The 14,998-nt window shown below is 42.8% G+C and overlaps 1 protein-coding gene across 11 annotated transcripts in view; it reads left to right on the forward strand.

The window, feature by feature from the left end:
* Nucleotides 1-10,903: 10,903 nt before the first annotated feature.
* Nucleotides 10,904-14,998, forward strand: part of BICD1 (BICD cargo adaptor 1) — a 213,995-nt gene continuing 209,900 nt past the window's right edge. For 10 of the 11 annotated variants that reach the window (XR_011496798.1, XM_044775308.2, XM_014866003.3 and 7 more), the window contains exon 1: nucleotides 10,917-11,644. Coding sequence is in view for 9 of the 11 variants with exons in the window: in XM_044775308.2 (XP_044631243.1) it covers nucleotides 11,432-11,644 (213 nt within the window). In the remaining 2 variants the exon portion in view is untranslated. Of the gene's footprint in view, nucleotides 11,645-14,998 lie in introns of all 11 variants that reach the window. The other variant, XR_011496799.1, reaches the window with a different exon arrangement.

Here is a 14,998-nt window from a genome sequence, read left to right on the forward strand (position 1 = left end):
AAAGAAAGATTGGCAACAGATGTTACTTCAGTTGCCAATCTTTAAAAAAAACAACAACAAAGTCAGACCTATCCATTTCCCTAAGAACAGAAGGTTGATGGTTTCATGCTGGGGAATTGAACTTCTTGTTCCCAGGATATGGGATACTATGCTAACCAGGAAATAACTAATTCTTCTCCTAAGACATGTTAGTGTATGTGGTATTTTCTAAGTCACCATAATCTTTTAACCTAAGTTTTATTCTAGAATCCTGAGCAGAGGCTGTGACCTTCTAGCTTCATCTACCCTCTGATATTACTTGGGACCTCAGCCTGTCTGGCAAAAAGTTGCATTATAAGACTCACACTATAAAGAGAAAACACTCCTCCTCCTGTGTCGCCTTTACTCTCACATCACTACCACACTACTTCACTCCTGACACCAGATGTGTGGGTTTGCCACACATCAAGCAAGTCTGGGACACCAGCTGTGTCCTACAATTCAACTCAACTCTGACACTATCTGCCTGGAGATAGCCTCAGATCCACACGTTAAGGGCTCAGTCCCACAAGACTGCCCTTCCCCCCGTCCGTCAATTGAAAGTCAAGGGTGTTACTTGTGCTTCTGACAGACTGGCTATAAATCAGAGGTTCCCACGCCTCAATCCTTCTGTCCAATTAATCTGCCAAAGCAACTCACAGAACTCAGGAAAACAATTTACTAACTAGATTACCAATTATAAAGGATATGATAAAGGATACGGATGAACAGCCAGATGAAGAGAGGTACACAGGGTGAGGTCTGGAAGGGTCTCAAGTGCAGAAGCTTTTGTCCCTGTGGAGTTGGAATGTACCATGACTGTGTTCACCAACCAGGAAGCTCTCTGAGTCCAGTCCTTTTGGGTTTTTATAGAGGCTTTGTTTCAGAGGCATGATTGATTAAATCATTGGCCATTGGTGATTGATTCAACCTCCAGTGCCTCTCCTCTTCCCAGAGGTGAGGGATAGAGGGTGGGCTGAAAGTTCCTACTCTCTAGTCATGTTGTTGGTTCCCCTGGCAAGCAGCCTCCATCCTTAGGGCCTTTCCAGAAGTCACCTCATTAACATAAAGTCTGGTGTGATTGAATGGGGCTCATTAGGCTCTGAAGCCATTTCAGGAACCAAGGACAAAAGACCAAATACTAGGGGCCGCCCTGTGGCGTGGCCAAGTTATTATGTTTGCACCCTCTGCTTTGGTGCCCAGGGTTTCACCAATTTGGACCCTGGATGTGGACCTGGCACCGCTCATCAAGCCATGCTAAGGTGGCATCCCACATGCCACAACTAGAAGGACCACAACTAAAATATGCAACTATACTGGGGGGCTTTGGGGAGAAGAAGGAAAAATTAAAAAAAAAAAAAAAAAAGACCAAATACTATAGTGAAAGATGCTCCCGTTGCTCTTAGTAGATTCCAAGGGTTTTAGGAGCTCTGTGCCAGAAACAGGACCACCAAATATACATTTCTTATTATAAATCACAATATCACACACACTTTCTGATTTCAAAATTTACTACAAAGCAACAATAATCAAGACACTGTGGTACTGGCATGAGGATAGATATATAGACCAATGGAATAGAATTGAGAGTTTAGAAATAAACCCATAAGTCTACAGTCAACTGACTTTTGACGAAAGTCCTAAGACCATTCAATGAAGAAAGAATGGTCTTTTCAACAAACTGTGCTGGGACAAGGGCGTGATTGCACAAACCGCTGTTTTTGCCACATGCAAAAGATAGAATTAGACTGTCATCTCACAGAGTGTACAAAAATTAATTCAAAATGGATCAAAGACCTAAATGTAAGAGCTAAAACTATAAAAACTCTTAGAATAAAGCATAAGTCTAAATCTTCATGACTTCGGATTTGGCAATGGATTCTTAGATATAACATCAAATGCATGAACGACAAAAGGAAAAATAGACAAATTGAACTTCATCAAAATTAAAACCTTTTGTGCTTTACAGGACACTATCAAGAAAATGAAAGGACAGCCCACAGAATGAGAGAAAATCTTTGGAAACCATATATCTGATAAGAGACGGTTATCTAGAATATACAAAAACTGATATGACTCAATAATAAAAGACAGGGCCGGCCCAGTGGTGCAGCGGTTAAGTGTGCACATTCCGCTTCGGCGGCCCAGGGTTCGCCAGTTTGGATCCCGGGTGCGGACATGGCACTGCTTGGCAAGCCATGCTGTGGTAGGTGTCCCACATATAAAGTAGAGGAAGATGGGCACGGATGTTAGCTCAGGGCCAGGCTTCCTCAGCAAAAAGAAGAGGAGTGGCAGTAGTTAGCTCAGGGCTAATCTTCCTTGAAAAAAAAAAAAAGATAAAAAATAAAAAATAAACAAAAAGACAAATAACAATTAAAAAATGGGCAAAGGATCTGGAAAGGCATTTCTTCAAAGAAGATACACAAATGGCCAATAAAGACATGAAAGGTTGCTCAACATCATTAGCCATCAGGGAACTAAAAATTAAAATTATAATGAGACACCACTTTATCTACTAGGCTGCCTAGAATGAGAAAGTCAGATAACAAGCATTGGTAAGGATGTGGAGAAATCGGACCTTTCATACACTGCTGATGGGAGTGTAAAATAGTTCAGCTGCTTTGGAAAACTGTCTGGCAGTTCCTCAAAATGTTAAACCTAGCGTTACCAAATGACTCAGCATTCCACTCCTAGGTATGCCCAAAAGAAATGGAAACATGTCCACATACAAACTGTACACAATATTTGTAGCAACATTATTCATGATAGCCAAAAGGTGGAAATAACCTAAATGTCCATGAACTGATGAATGGATGAAAAATGTGCTTTATCTATACGATGGAATATTATTCAGCCATAAAAAGAAAAGTATAACTGATACATGCTACACCATGGACAAGGCATGGACAAATCTTGAACACTTATGCTAAGTGAAAGAAGCCAGTCACAAAAGACTACATATAATATGATTCTAGTTATATGAAATGTCCAGAATAGGGAAATCTGTAAAGAGAGGAAGTAGATTAGTGGTTCCTTAGGGTTCAGGGGAAGAGGAGATGATAGCTAAAGAATACAGGGTTTCTTTTTGAGGTGATAAAAATATTCTAAAATTGACTATAGTGATGGCTGCACAATTCTGTGAACATACTAAAAACCATTGAGTTGTAAACTTTAAGTAGGTGAATTCTATGGTATGTGAACCATATCTCAATAAAGCTGTTTAAAAAAAAAGATTGACTACAATAGATGATCTCTACAGTTGCTTTGGGCCTTAGGTGATTCCTGCAGTTAGGATGGAGGAATAAGAACTAAACTGTGGCCGAGTGGTTAAGTTCACGTGCTCCACTTTGGCAGCCCAGGGTTTCACTGGTTTGGATCCTAGGCATGGACATGGCACTGCTGGTCAAGCCATGCTGAGGTGGCATCCCACATGCCACAACTAGAAGGACCCACAGCTGAAAATATGCAACTATGTGCTGGGGGGCTTTGGGGAGAAAAAGGAAAAACAAAATCTTAAAAAAAAAAAAAAAGAACTAAACTGGCTTTCTCAAGCTCTTTGTTTCATCTAACTGAAAAAAAAAAGTCACCTTACATGGGTGTTGAGTTTGAACCTTAGGGCTAATTATTCTACCAAACCTCCCATCAAGGTTTAAGGACCCAGGTTCCTTCTGTCTTGTTGCTCAGTCTACGTGACTTTCATTATTGAAGTTATTTTATGGGCCAGGATGGCTCCTGGAGCTCCAGTCTGCATTCCAACCAGCAGGAAAGTGGAAGGAGAGAAGGTCATCCTTCCTCACATTAAGAACATTTACTGTGAGCTGTCCACACCACTTCTTAAACCCAGTTAGCCAGATCCTAGACACTGGCAAGTTATGTAATGTACTAACTTAAATAAATGGTCACATTTATTACATGACCATGCATGCAGCAGAAATTGGAGGTGCAATTACAATAGAAGAAGGGAATAAATGTTGAGAGACACCTACTAGTGGGCCATATTCTACAATTTAACTAATCAGCTCCCTTTTCATCAGTATCCTCAATTTCCTTGTCCCCTAGTCCTCTTGAACATTCACTGACAAAACCTTAATTCTGGATTGATACAGCTACCCGCCATCTCTGCTCTTGATCCTCTGGAAAAAAAGTCATACAATAATGTGGCTTTTAATGCCTCTATAAATTCATGATTTTTAACTTCAGCTGGGCTCTTGATTCAGTGAGGTGACAAAAAATTACTCAAAACAGTCTTTATATTCTTTGATCCATAGCATCTCCTAAGACCTTAGGCGCATTTATCACTTTAGTGTCTATCGCATAGTTTTGCTCACTAAAGTGGTCCTCAAAATAAGTTTTATAAAAAAGAAGAGTTGGTATTCTGAAACTGGTGACTCAGAACATTCCTCAGATTAAGAAAGTCAGTGAACAAATTCTAAAGAAATAAGGCTTGGGGAGCCTGCCCCGTGGCACAGCGGTGAAGTGCACATGTTCCGCTTCTTGGCGGCCCCGGGTTCGTCGGTTCAGATCCCGGGTGCGGACATGGCACTGCTTGGCACGCCATGCTGTGGTAGGCATCCCATGTATAAATTAGAGGAAGATGGGCATTGATGTTAGCTCAGGGCCAATCTTCCTCAGCAAAAAGAGGAGGATTGGCAGTAGTTAGCTCAGGGCTAATCTTCCTCAAAAAAAGAAATAACACTTGGTAGTCAGGACTTTTTAGGTTTGTTTTAAAGAAAGAATAAGTTATATTAGCCAGTGTGCTGCAAATTCTTCTGGCTGTTTTTAGCCAAAATAGATGGAGGCTGGACTTAATAATGAAGAAAGAATTAATGGGATGAGATTGCTCCTAAAATAGGGCAAATGTTGATGGCAAAAATGGTAAAATCAAGAATTTTGAAGAAAACATCATTTAGAAAGTAAAGCAAAAAATAGATGGGAAAATGAAATCCCAACTAAAATTAAATCAAGTGCTTGGAGAATACCAGTGCCTTTATGGTGGGGAGACGACAGGAATGTAGGCTGTGGCTAAGAAACAACTCCAGAGAATCTGATGGCCACTGATTTCGAAGATGTAAAACAGGGAGAGAACTGCTCTGTGGCTGGTTTACAGCTTTCATCAATTAGCACTGTGCATCTTAGAAGAGACAAAAGACAGACAAAGCAGCAGAGCTGGGAGGGCTCCCAGGATCTGGGTCAGGGGCAGCTGCTCGGAGGGCTGGTACCTGAGCAGTTTGGAGGTCAAGTCCTGGCCCCAGACGGCATTGATGGGGTAAACCTCATGTCTACATTGTGGATGCGTCTGGAGGTCTCAGTGTGAGATGCTCTTGCAGAAAGTATTTCTTACCAGCAGTTCATAGCAGGGCATTCCAATGTACCACAGACCTCCTGCTCATTGTGTGTTTTCCCCTCCATTGTTTCTGGCGTCACGGAGTTGTCTGCTTAGGCTGTCTCCACATCTTAAACTTCTCTTCATGCTTCAGTCTACTACAATCTGCTTTCCACCCTCTCTGTCCTACACAAAATACTTGCCAAGAGTACCTCCCTCCATGTTGCCAAATCCAGTGACATATCTGTGTCCCTATCTTACTTGACCCTGACGTCGCAGCGACATTGACTTGGTCCTTATTCCTCCACTCCTCAAAACTCTTCCTCTTTTGTTCCCTTCAGATGTTTTTCTCCTGATTTTCCTCCTACCACACTGACTGGTCCCACTCAGCTTTCTTTGCCAGCTGTTCCTCTTCAACTCAACCTTTAATAAGGGCACCTCAGGGCTAGGTCCTGGACTCCCTTTTCTTGTCTACACCCTTTCCCTAGATAATTCCATCCACTTCCTTCACTTTAAATACCATCTAATGCTAATGATTTCCAGAGGAGAATTGTTAGACCTCCCAAGAAGTCTCTTCTTAATTCTGGTCTTACATCCAATTGTCTACTTAACATTTCTATTCAGATGTCTCAAAAGTGTCTTAAATTTAATATGTTCAAAATAGAACTTTTAATCTCCTGAAATTCCCTTCCAGCCTTTCCCATCTAACTAATGCCAAACCATCTTCCCAATTGCCCGTCAGAAAATTAGAATTTATTAATGATTCCTTTTTAATCCCGATCCCATATCCCATCTCCAACCAAGTCTTGAGACCTCTATCATCCGCCCTCCCCATATATCTTGAATCCATCCACTTCTTTTCCCTACTGCCACCACCCAGTCCGGGCCATTTTTTCTCCTAGACAACCACAACAGCTTCCTAACTAGTGACCCCATTTCTATCTTTTGATACCTCCAATCTTTTTTGCATGTAGTAGATAGTCTCTAAATACAAATCAAATCATTTCATTTCCTGACTAAATAATCAAAAGCCTCCCACTGCACTGAGAATAAAACCTCAATTCCTTATTTTTCCTTTTTTTTTTTTTGAGGCTGTTGGGCAAAGGAATGCTTCTGAACTGGTTCAGAATCTCTATATAAATGCTGGGGACATCAAAAACCAAGAGAAGGGGACATATTTTAGCAGAAAGAAGCAGATTAAAGAATTTTATTCAAATCTTGAAGAGCTGGGTGCAAGGCCAGCCTCAGGGACAAATGTGAATTAGAGGATGTTTGTCTTCAGTGTTCCCAGCCTCCAGTTCCTTCCTTGGTATAACTCTTTATCAAAATCAGGAAAAAATAAAAAGGAAATATAACTGTAAATTTAAGTTTAATAACGTTTTGCATTTTAAACTTATTTCTAATTATGAGATGATAGACTTCTCTCTTTATTCCCAAAGGAATTTCAGACATCATTGAGGGGGATTAGAAAGAAGAGCAGAGGATTTGAAACGTCCTTTCTGGCAGCCTTAAAATCTCAACTCACGACGTACCAGCTATTCTGACTTAAAGGCTGATTCAGTTAGGAAGCGTATTTAAAGATTTTTCTAATGCTTGCCGAGAAGCTAAACAGAAGTATCTTGTCTCTTCCGGTGTGAAACTCAGTTGGCTAGGAAAGTTTCTTAGTCTGTGAATATTTGCACTTGAAAGGATCATGTTCTTTTTTTTAAAGTTGAGATACAATTGACATATAACGTTACATTAATTTCAGGTGTACAACATCCAAATTCCTCAATCTAACCTGCAAGGCAGGCACCATCCCTGACCCCCTCTCTAGAGGTGCCCATCTCTCTGGTGGCATCTTAGGCCATCTCCCCTCGGCTTATGAAGCCTCAGCATCTGAGTTTTATTCTTCGCACTCACCAAGCTCTTTGCTGCCTTAGGTTTTTACACATGCTGTTCCTCTGCCTGGAAAGCTCTTCCCCCACATTTTGCATATCCAATTCCTTCCTGTTCCTTAGATGCTAAGATCAATATGTATCACTGCTTCAGAAAGACCTCCACTGATCATCCGGTTATTCTTTTTTCAACCTCAATCTTATCCTTATTTTTCTTCACAACTTTTAAAAACAAACATACATGCTGCTTACTAGGTGTCTGATACTATTCACAACAATCTCATTAGTAGATGATATTATTATTTTCCCCTCTTTAAGGATGAGGCAACTCAGGCACACACAGCCAGCAAGTGGCAAAGTGAGAGTTGACCCAAGCAGACCAGCTTGTGCTCTTAATCACTATGCTGTATCCTGCCTGTCAATGTCCCAATCTGGAATTATTGCATTAATTTATCTTTTTTGTTGTTGTGGTTTGTTTTTTTGTCTGTCCCTCCCAGAACATAAGGGAGGAGATGTCCCTTCAGGAGGTCAGGGACCATTGACCACTCTCATCTTATTGGTCACTGACTTCACAAGGCCTACTATTGTACCTAGGACTTAAAGGGTACTTAATAAAGATTGGTTGAATGAACGAACGAATGAGAGAGAGCAAGAGAAAGCAATATTCCTGCTGACAAAGTTGGTGAGAGGTTGGTTTGAGGTACTAGGTCACAAAATACAATTTTTCCTAAATATCTGTAAGTAAGAAAGTTCCATAAGTGATTGGAGGCTGCTAGGATAAAGAAATATGAGGGAACCCTGCTTCTAGGAATGAAATTTAAGAAATTGTTTTCTAGATACTTGTCATTGATATACACACACACACGCACATATGTAAGTTTATAGAACATGTATGACACATACAGATGAAGAAAGAGATGTAACTGCAGTGCAGTACTGGCAGAGTACAGTGTACAAGGAGGTAAGTTTACTTGCTTCAAGTTAAACACCAACATAAAAAGGATCAAAGTTGTAGTTAGCAAAATCTTTATTTTTTTTTAAGGAAATTAACCCTGAGCTAGCTACTGCCAATCCTCCTCTTTTTGCTGAGGAAGACTGGCCCTGAGCGAACATCTGTGCCCATCTTCCTCTACTTTATATGTAGGACGCCCACCACAGCATGGTTTGCCAAGCAGTGCCATGTCTGCACCTGGGATCCACACCGGCAAACCCCGGGCCGCTGAAGCGGAACGTGCACACTTAACTGCTGTGCCACCAGGCCGGCCCCAGCAAAATTTTAAAGTGTTAGAATAGTCTACACATCTGAATGAAGTCAGATTGAATAAATTAACAAAAGTGTATCCATCAGAAAAATGGGGCAGGATAGAGTACAGGGAATGGGCGGCAATGGACACTTAGAAAAAGGAAACTCACAGAGGCAAACTCCATCCTTAGTTCTGTCCAAAGGAAAGGGAGACACAGGCAGTCTGTTCCAGGTGTTACGATTTCTGGGGAAGGGCTGTGCCTACACTTCGTGGAGTGAGGGACAGCCAGGTGCACACTAGGAAGAAGGCAGTTAGTCTAGCTAACCACTATTACAGGTTTCATCTCTTTCTCTTCAGCAGCTCAGGACCATTCATCATTGTGATAGAGGATGGGCGCTACAGGAGCACCCAGGAGGGGCTTCTCAATTGGAGCGGGAGAGCAAGGCAGCGTAGGCAGACTGATGTGGTCATTATCATTCCTGCTTCTCTGCCAGGTTGCAATTCATGGTGGTCCCAAGTTTCAAGTGTGTTTTCCATCCATCTATTCATTCATTTATTTATAGATCCGATAATCACAAGAGAATATTCTGTTGTAATTGTCAGCATCTGGAAGGAATCTTTTTTGTTTATTTTTGGAGGCAATGAAAATCATACCCAGAGAGCCTCATAGTCAAGGCTTTGTGAGGGCATTGTCATTTGCTCTTCCACACTATCAGCAATTGTCTTTTTTCTTTACTAAGTGCTCAAAGATGGGAGAAATGAGTGCTGCTTTCTAACTCAGAAAGCTTGTGTGTGTTTTGAACACCTCCTGGCCACTGAGAAACAGCTGTCATAAGTGCCACCCAGGAGAGAGGAAAGGAACTGGTCACACACCTGGTCTGTTGATCCCACAGCCTACTGGTTACACAGAAATTACTCTTTTCCTGCTCCTATGGCTTTCTTTCCTCTTGCGTGTTCTTATTCTCATCTGTTCTTCATTCTTTATTCTATTTCACTCTGACTTTGTCTTCACCTCCTTTCGTGACTCTTCATCATCACTCTTCATATTGATTAAAGTGGTCATTTTACAAGCATATAATATTTAGTTGTAGGGTTTTATGTTTTTTCTTTTCTTTCTTTCTTTCTTTTTTTTTTTTTTTTTGAGGAAGATTAGCCCTGAGCTAACATCTGCTGCCAATCCTCCTCTTTTTGCTGAGGAAGACTGGCCCTGAGCTAACATCCATGCCCATCTTCCTTTACTTTATATGTAGGACGCCTACCACAGCATGGCCTGACAAGCGGTGCCATGTCCGCACCCAGGATCTGAACCTGCGAACGCCGGGCGCCAAAGCATAACGTGCAAACTTTACCGCTGCGCCACCGGGCCAGCCCCTGTAGGGTTTTATTAGTAATGAGTGAAGGTGAAGCCAACATAATGATCCACTTTAGGGGTCTGGAGTTAAGGTGACATTTTGGCTTCACCACTTAAGAGTTGGCTGACTTTGGGTAAATCACTCGCCGTCTCCGTGCCTCTTTCACCACCTGTAAACTGGGGATTCGGGTTCCTGCCTTCGAGTTGTTGTTAGGATGGGAGAGAATGCATGCACCGTACTCAGAAAAATGCTTGGCACGAGGTCTCAAGAACTATTAGCTCTTATTACTTTAAAAATGTTTTATTGTAGGGTATTATTGATGCCGTATATAGGGAATTTCATGCACTTTTCCTTTACTGAAGAATCTGTAAAGTAGAACCACTGGGGTAAGAAATAATGGTATCTAGAGGTTCACAGGAGGCATGCATTATAGAGATCTTGTTCTGAGTAGATAGTGATTTGTGATAAGCTAGGCACAGAAACGTTGGGTGAGGATAAGCGATCTTTAGCTAAGAGTGTCTGAGGGGATAGTAAGGTTATCTGGGGAGAGTGTGAGGCGAACCAGCCCAAACTAGGGAAAGGAACGGGGAGGAAGAGGGCGGAAACCGGCGGGTGCCTTGGGGCGCGTCTGGAAGGCTTTGGAAGCACAGTGTTTGGGTGCAGGCGGCCAGGGAAGGACGTTGCGAGCCCGGGGGACGAGAAGAAGGATGCGCGGGCCCCGAGTGCGCTAGTTACTGTTTGCTTTTCCTTGAGGAAGGCGCCGATTCCAGGCAGTTTCCTGAGCTTGAGCTCTCTTCGCAGCGAGAGAGCTGGGGCGCCCACGCCACTCTCGGGGGCTTCGACGTCCCCCGGGCAAGCTCTGGGGGAGACTCCCGCCCGCGGCGAGCCGCGCAGGGCAGAGGCTCCCTCCCCGCGCGCGTCCCCCCGCCTCCGCCTCGGCCTCGGCCTCCGTCCCGCGCGCCCCCTCCCCCGGTGCAGCCAGCGGCGTGGCCCGTGCGCCCGGCGGGAGGCGCCTCGGGATGTTTCCGTCGGATCCTGCCCTCCTCCCCCGGCGCTGACTCCATCCGCCTCCCCGCCCCCTGCTCGGATCCCCGGCCAGGCGCGAAGGGAGGGAGCGGGCCCGAGACTGCATCATTCCGCACTGGCTGCAGCACGGCCAGAGCGAGCAGGTGGAGCGAGCGAGCGAGACGCGAGCCGGAGCGCGCCAGACCCGGGGGAGACTGCAGTGACGCTGCCCGGGAGACATGGCGGCCGGGCGCCTCTGAATAAGCAGAATCCGGAGCCCCTCGCCGCCCCTGGCCGCCGCAGCCCAGGCCATGCCGACCGGCTGCTGACCGCACGCAGGGGCCGGCCCAGAGGACACATGCGGCAGCAGCTGCCGCCTCGCCCTGATCCTCTCCCTGCATTCTCCATGTTGCATTTCTCGTCAGTTTCCCTGGCAGTGTAGCTGCTGCTGCCAGAGGAGCAGTCAGGGCTTGGCTCTCTGCTCACTCATCCAGCTACACTTTTCTTTTCCGTTTTTACCCTTCCCTTCCCATTTCCTTCTTCCTTACCCTGCCTGCTTTGCATCCATCTCCCCCACCCCATCACCCGCTCCTGCCTCCATCCACCGGGGCTATGGCCGCAGAAGAGGTATCGCAGACTGTGGACCATTATAAGACTGAGATAGAGAGGCTGACCAAGGAGCTCACAGAGACGACCCACGAGAAGATCCAGGCTGCCGAGTACGGGCTGGTGGTGCTGGAAGAGAAGCTGACCCTCAAACAGCAGTATGACGAGCTGGAGGCTGAGTACGACAGCCTCAAACAGGAGCTGGAGCAGCTGAAAGAGGTGAGTTGCCTGTCACCTTTTCCCTCCTCGGCCCCCGTCCCCCACCCCCAACGCCCACTCATCATTTATAAAGAAGTCGGAAAAGATGCTGTTGAAAGGCCTGTTTCTTCATCTTAGAGTCCTTTGTTGATAACTGAAGATTGAAAGAGTCCATTGTTTTTCCCCCAAGAGAAAAATTGCCCAGGGATTGAATGTGTAAGCTGGAATTTGGGAGGCAAGGGCTGTTAAGGCTGTGGGGGAGGGAGATTCATAAGTCCTCAAGTCTCAGCGCTCTAAGGCGACATTCAGTTGGGTTGGAATGTATAAATCAAACTTCTCAGAACTGCTGTGATTTCAAACTCAGGTTTCAGTGACAATCCCATAATCCACAAAGGTGATGAGTAGGTTTGTGCCGAGGACCCACAATTTCAGGTTCTGTGGTACCTCAGCCTTCTGCTGGCCGTAACCACCCCTTGATAAGAGAGGGAACTGTGATTAGAACTCCCGGCCAATCCCATTTGACAAAGGCTGGGCGGTCTTCATTCTTTTTGGCTTTAGTTATTCTTGTCGTCCGGCTGCAGGAGAAAAACAACTGCTGAGTGATCCCTCTGTCTTGATTTCACCTCTGAGTGAGGCTGGGCCATGCCCAAGTCTGATAAGGTCACCCTGACCAGGGAAAATTTAACTCCCCACCAATGATCAGAAAAGTGATATATTTCAAATACATGGGTAGCTGTGCATTTCAATGAGGTTCTTCTGTTTGAAATGACTACATTTATGAAACCAGAGTATCACAAATGGGCCGTGTATGACACTTGTCCTCTTTTAGTCTTTTGATGTTTGGCTTCTTTTAAAGACTGGCTAATGTATTAGAGGAAAATAATGAATATGCTTTGATTTCCTATCAAACACTCATATGGGAATATACATATTGTTGAAGGAACTCAGTCTGTTTTGCCTGATTCCTGAGGCACTGTGGGTAGCATGTAACCAGTTATAAATTTAAATGTACACACTGCTTTTCTATGTGGCAAGTCCTTATTTTTAGGTGCATATTGGCATTTTAAATGTTAATTCTAATTTGGTGTATAATAATATCACAAATGTTTTTCTTATAACGTACTCAGTTTTTCGGGGAGTGTCTTGTGTTGTTACAGTTGAAAACGATGACTTAAGACATATATAATCAACTTGTCTTCTAATTTAGTACATAAAATGGTAAGCATTTATACTGTCAGGTACGTTTTATTTTTATTCTGATGTCTAAATGCCAAAAAAATAAATATATGGTAAAAACCCCAACTAGAAATCTGATTTTTGTGTATCAGGCTATAAATTTCTAGTTTATGTTTTTCTTACCATGCACACGTCTGTTCTTAACAACAGCTGGACTTACTGGTATTTGCCAATTTAGATTAGTTCTTAGGCTGATATGTTTAAATTCAATGATGCTAAACCTTGTGGAGTCAGGAAACAGGATGGTGATTGCAATTCTCAGAGATGTTTTGATGTTGTCTACACCTGTCAACACTGCTTTACCAAGACAAGGAAGTTCAAACCAGGCAATGGTAAGCCGTCACCTCCTTGAGGAAGGAAGTGGACTTCATTTAGTGAAATGGAGTGTAACTGTCAACTGACCTTCCTGCTTGATTTAAACAACCCTTCTAGGGGGATTTCTGTGTCGTTTGCACTTGCCCTAAATAGTAAACCTCAATGCATTTTTGTCTGCCTTTCCTAGACCATGAGCACTTAAGGGGAGGAAGCTGTCTTAATTTACTTCGCAGCCAAAGCCTTTAATACAAAACCCAGCACAGAGTGAGCAAGCAATAAATATTTAGTGAAAGAATAAGTTTATACTAGAAGAAGATACACTTTTATCAAGCTTTCACTAGTCAATATGGGTTAGTGTCAGAGAAAGACTAAGAAAATTTGGAAGTGTAGGAAGTGACTGGTATTTAAAAACTACCTGTATTACTTTCATCAGCGATAATGGGAAAAATGAGAAAAAAAGTTTTGTGGGAATAGTATAACATCAGTTTCTTAATACAGAATAGTGCAAATACCAATTATAAATTTTCTCTATAAAAATCTGAAGCGTATTTGTATAACAGGAGGTTAATAAAAATTTATCAGGATTATTTTTACCGAATAATACTTATTTACATGTGTATTTTGAGTTGCATTTAGCATAAATATAGTTCAATTTTGGGTTTCTGATGAATTGGCTTACATAATTATATAAAAATGTATTTTAAGGTAATAAAATAATCATTATACCTGATTATTTGATAGTGAGACCTGTTATTTTCATCTTTTAAACATGATGTACACTTTAGTTGTGATTATTGTTTAAATGAGCTAAATCTGTCTCAATAATATTTCCTGTTTGAAAAGTAAATCCAAATAATTGTGCAAACTAAGGCATTCCAACGATGATATCATATAGAACCCATTTTTGAAAAACATGTTTTGTGAGTGGTCTGATTTTTCAAAAGGAAGGTTTGTTCGTTTTCAGGTATACATAGTAAACAATGTTGTCACGTTATATCTATTAAGCCATGTATAAAAGAAATCTTTGGCTTGTTTCTAGGCTCTTTCAACAAATACGATCCATTTAAAAATAACTGGATCACTTCTGGGACTGTCAGCAGAGGAACACTGTATTAAGTCCAAGTTGGACATTAGGATTTGCAGTGTAGCCACCCAGCTCAGTCTTTACAGCTCATTTTGTTTTCGAGAGTCAGCACCCAGCAATGTGGCTGCCCTCCTTCCCGGGCTGTGTCTGCTGTGACAATGATGCAAGTGAGCAGGGCTGCCTGAAGATGTGCAAAATCAGGATGATGAAGTCAGTAATTTTTTTCTGATGTCTTTCCTCGGTCTGGATTGCTTTTTGGCCTGAGCTGCTGTCCTTTGGGGCTCTGCTCCGTGCCTCCATGACTGCTGTAATTCTGTTCCCAAAAGAACACACTTGAATGCAAAGTACTAAGGATCTGAAAAAAGGATGACTTCTGACATCGTCATAACGTCCTCCTTTATATTATCTTTGGGCGCCTGGACAAAGCAACATGTCCACTAGAATACTTGACCATAGTTTTAGAAGCTCACAAATAATCCTTGCTTTTCAGTGACCTGGGGAGCACCCGTGCCCAGTTATGTTCCCGGCCTGGCTGACTGTATGTTTGGGATGTGCGTAAATCAGCACTGTGGCTGTCACCCAGGCCAAAATAGTGTTTGAAGAAGAGTCATGTTCTAAAATAATTCGAAAACTAAAAATATACATACGTTAAAAAGGTACCCCGAATTTAAAGTTTTTTTTTAAACGTAAAAATTGTTCGAAATTTAAAATGTAGTAAACTTTAAAAAGATTCCCTTAGA

Source organism: Equus asinus, chromosome 22 (assembly GCF_041296235.1).
Source record: "Equus asinus isolate D_3611 breed Donkey chromosome 22, EquAss-T2T_v2, whole genome shotgun sequence".
Taxonomy (NCBI): Eukaryota; Metazoa; Chordata; class Mammalia; order Perissodactyla; family Equidae; genus Equus; species Equus asinus.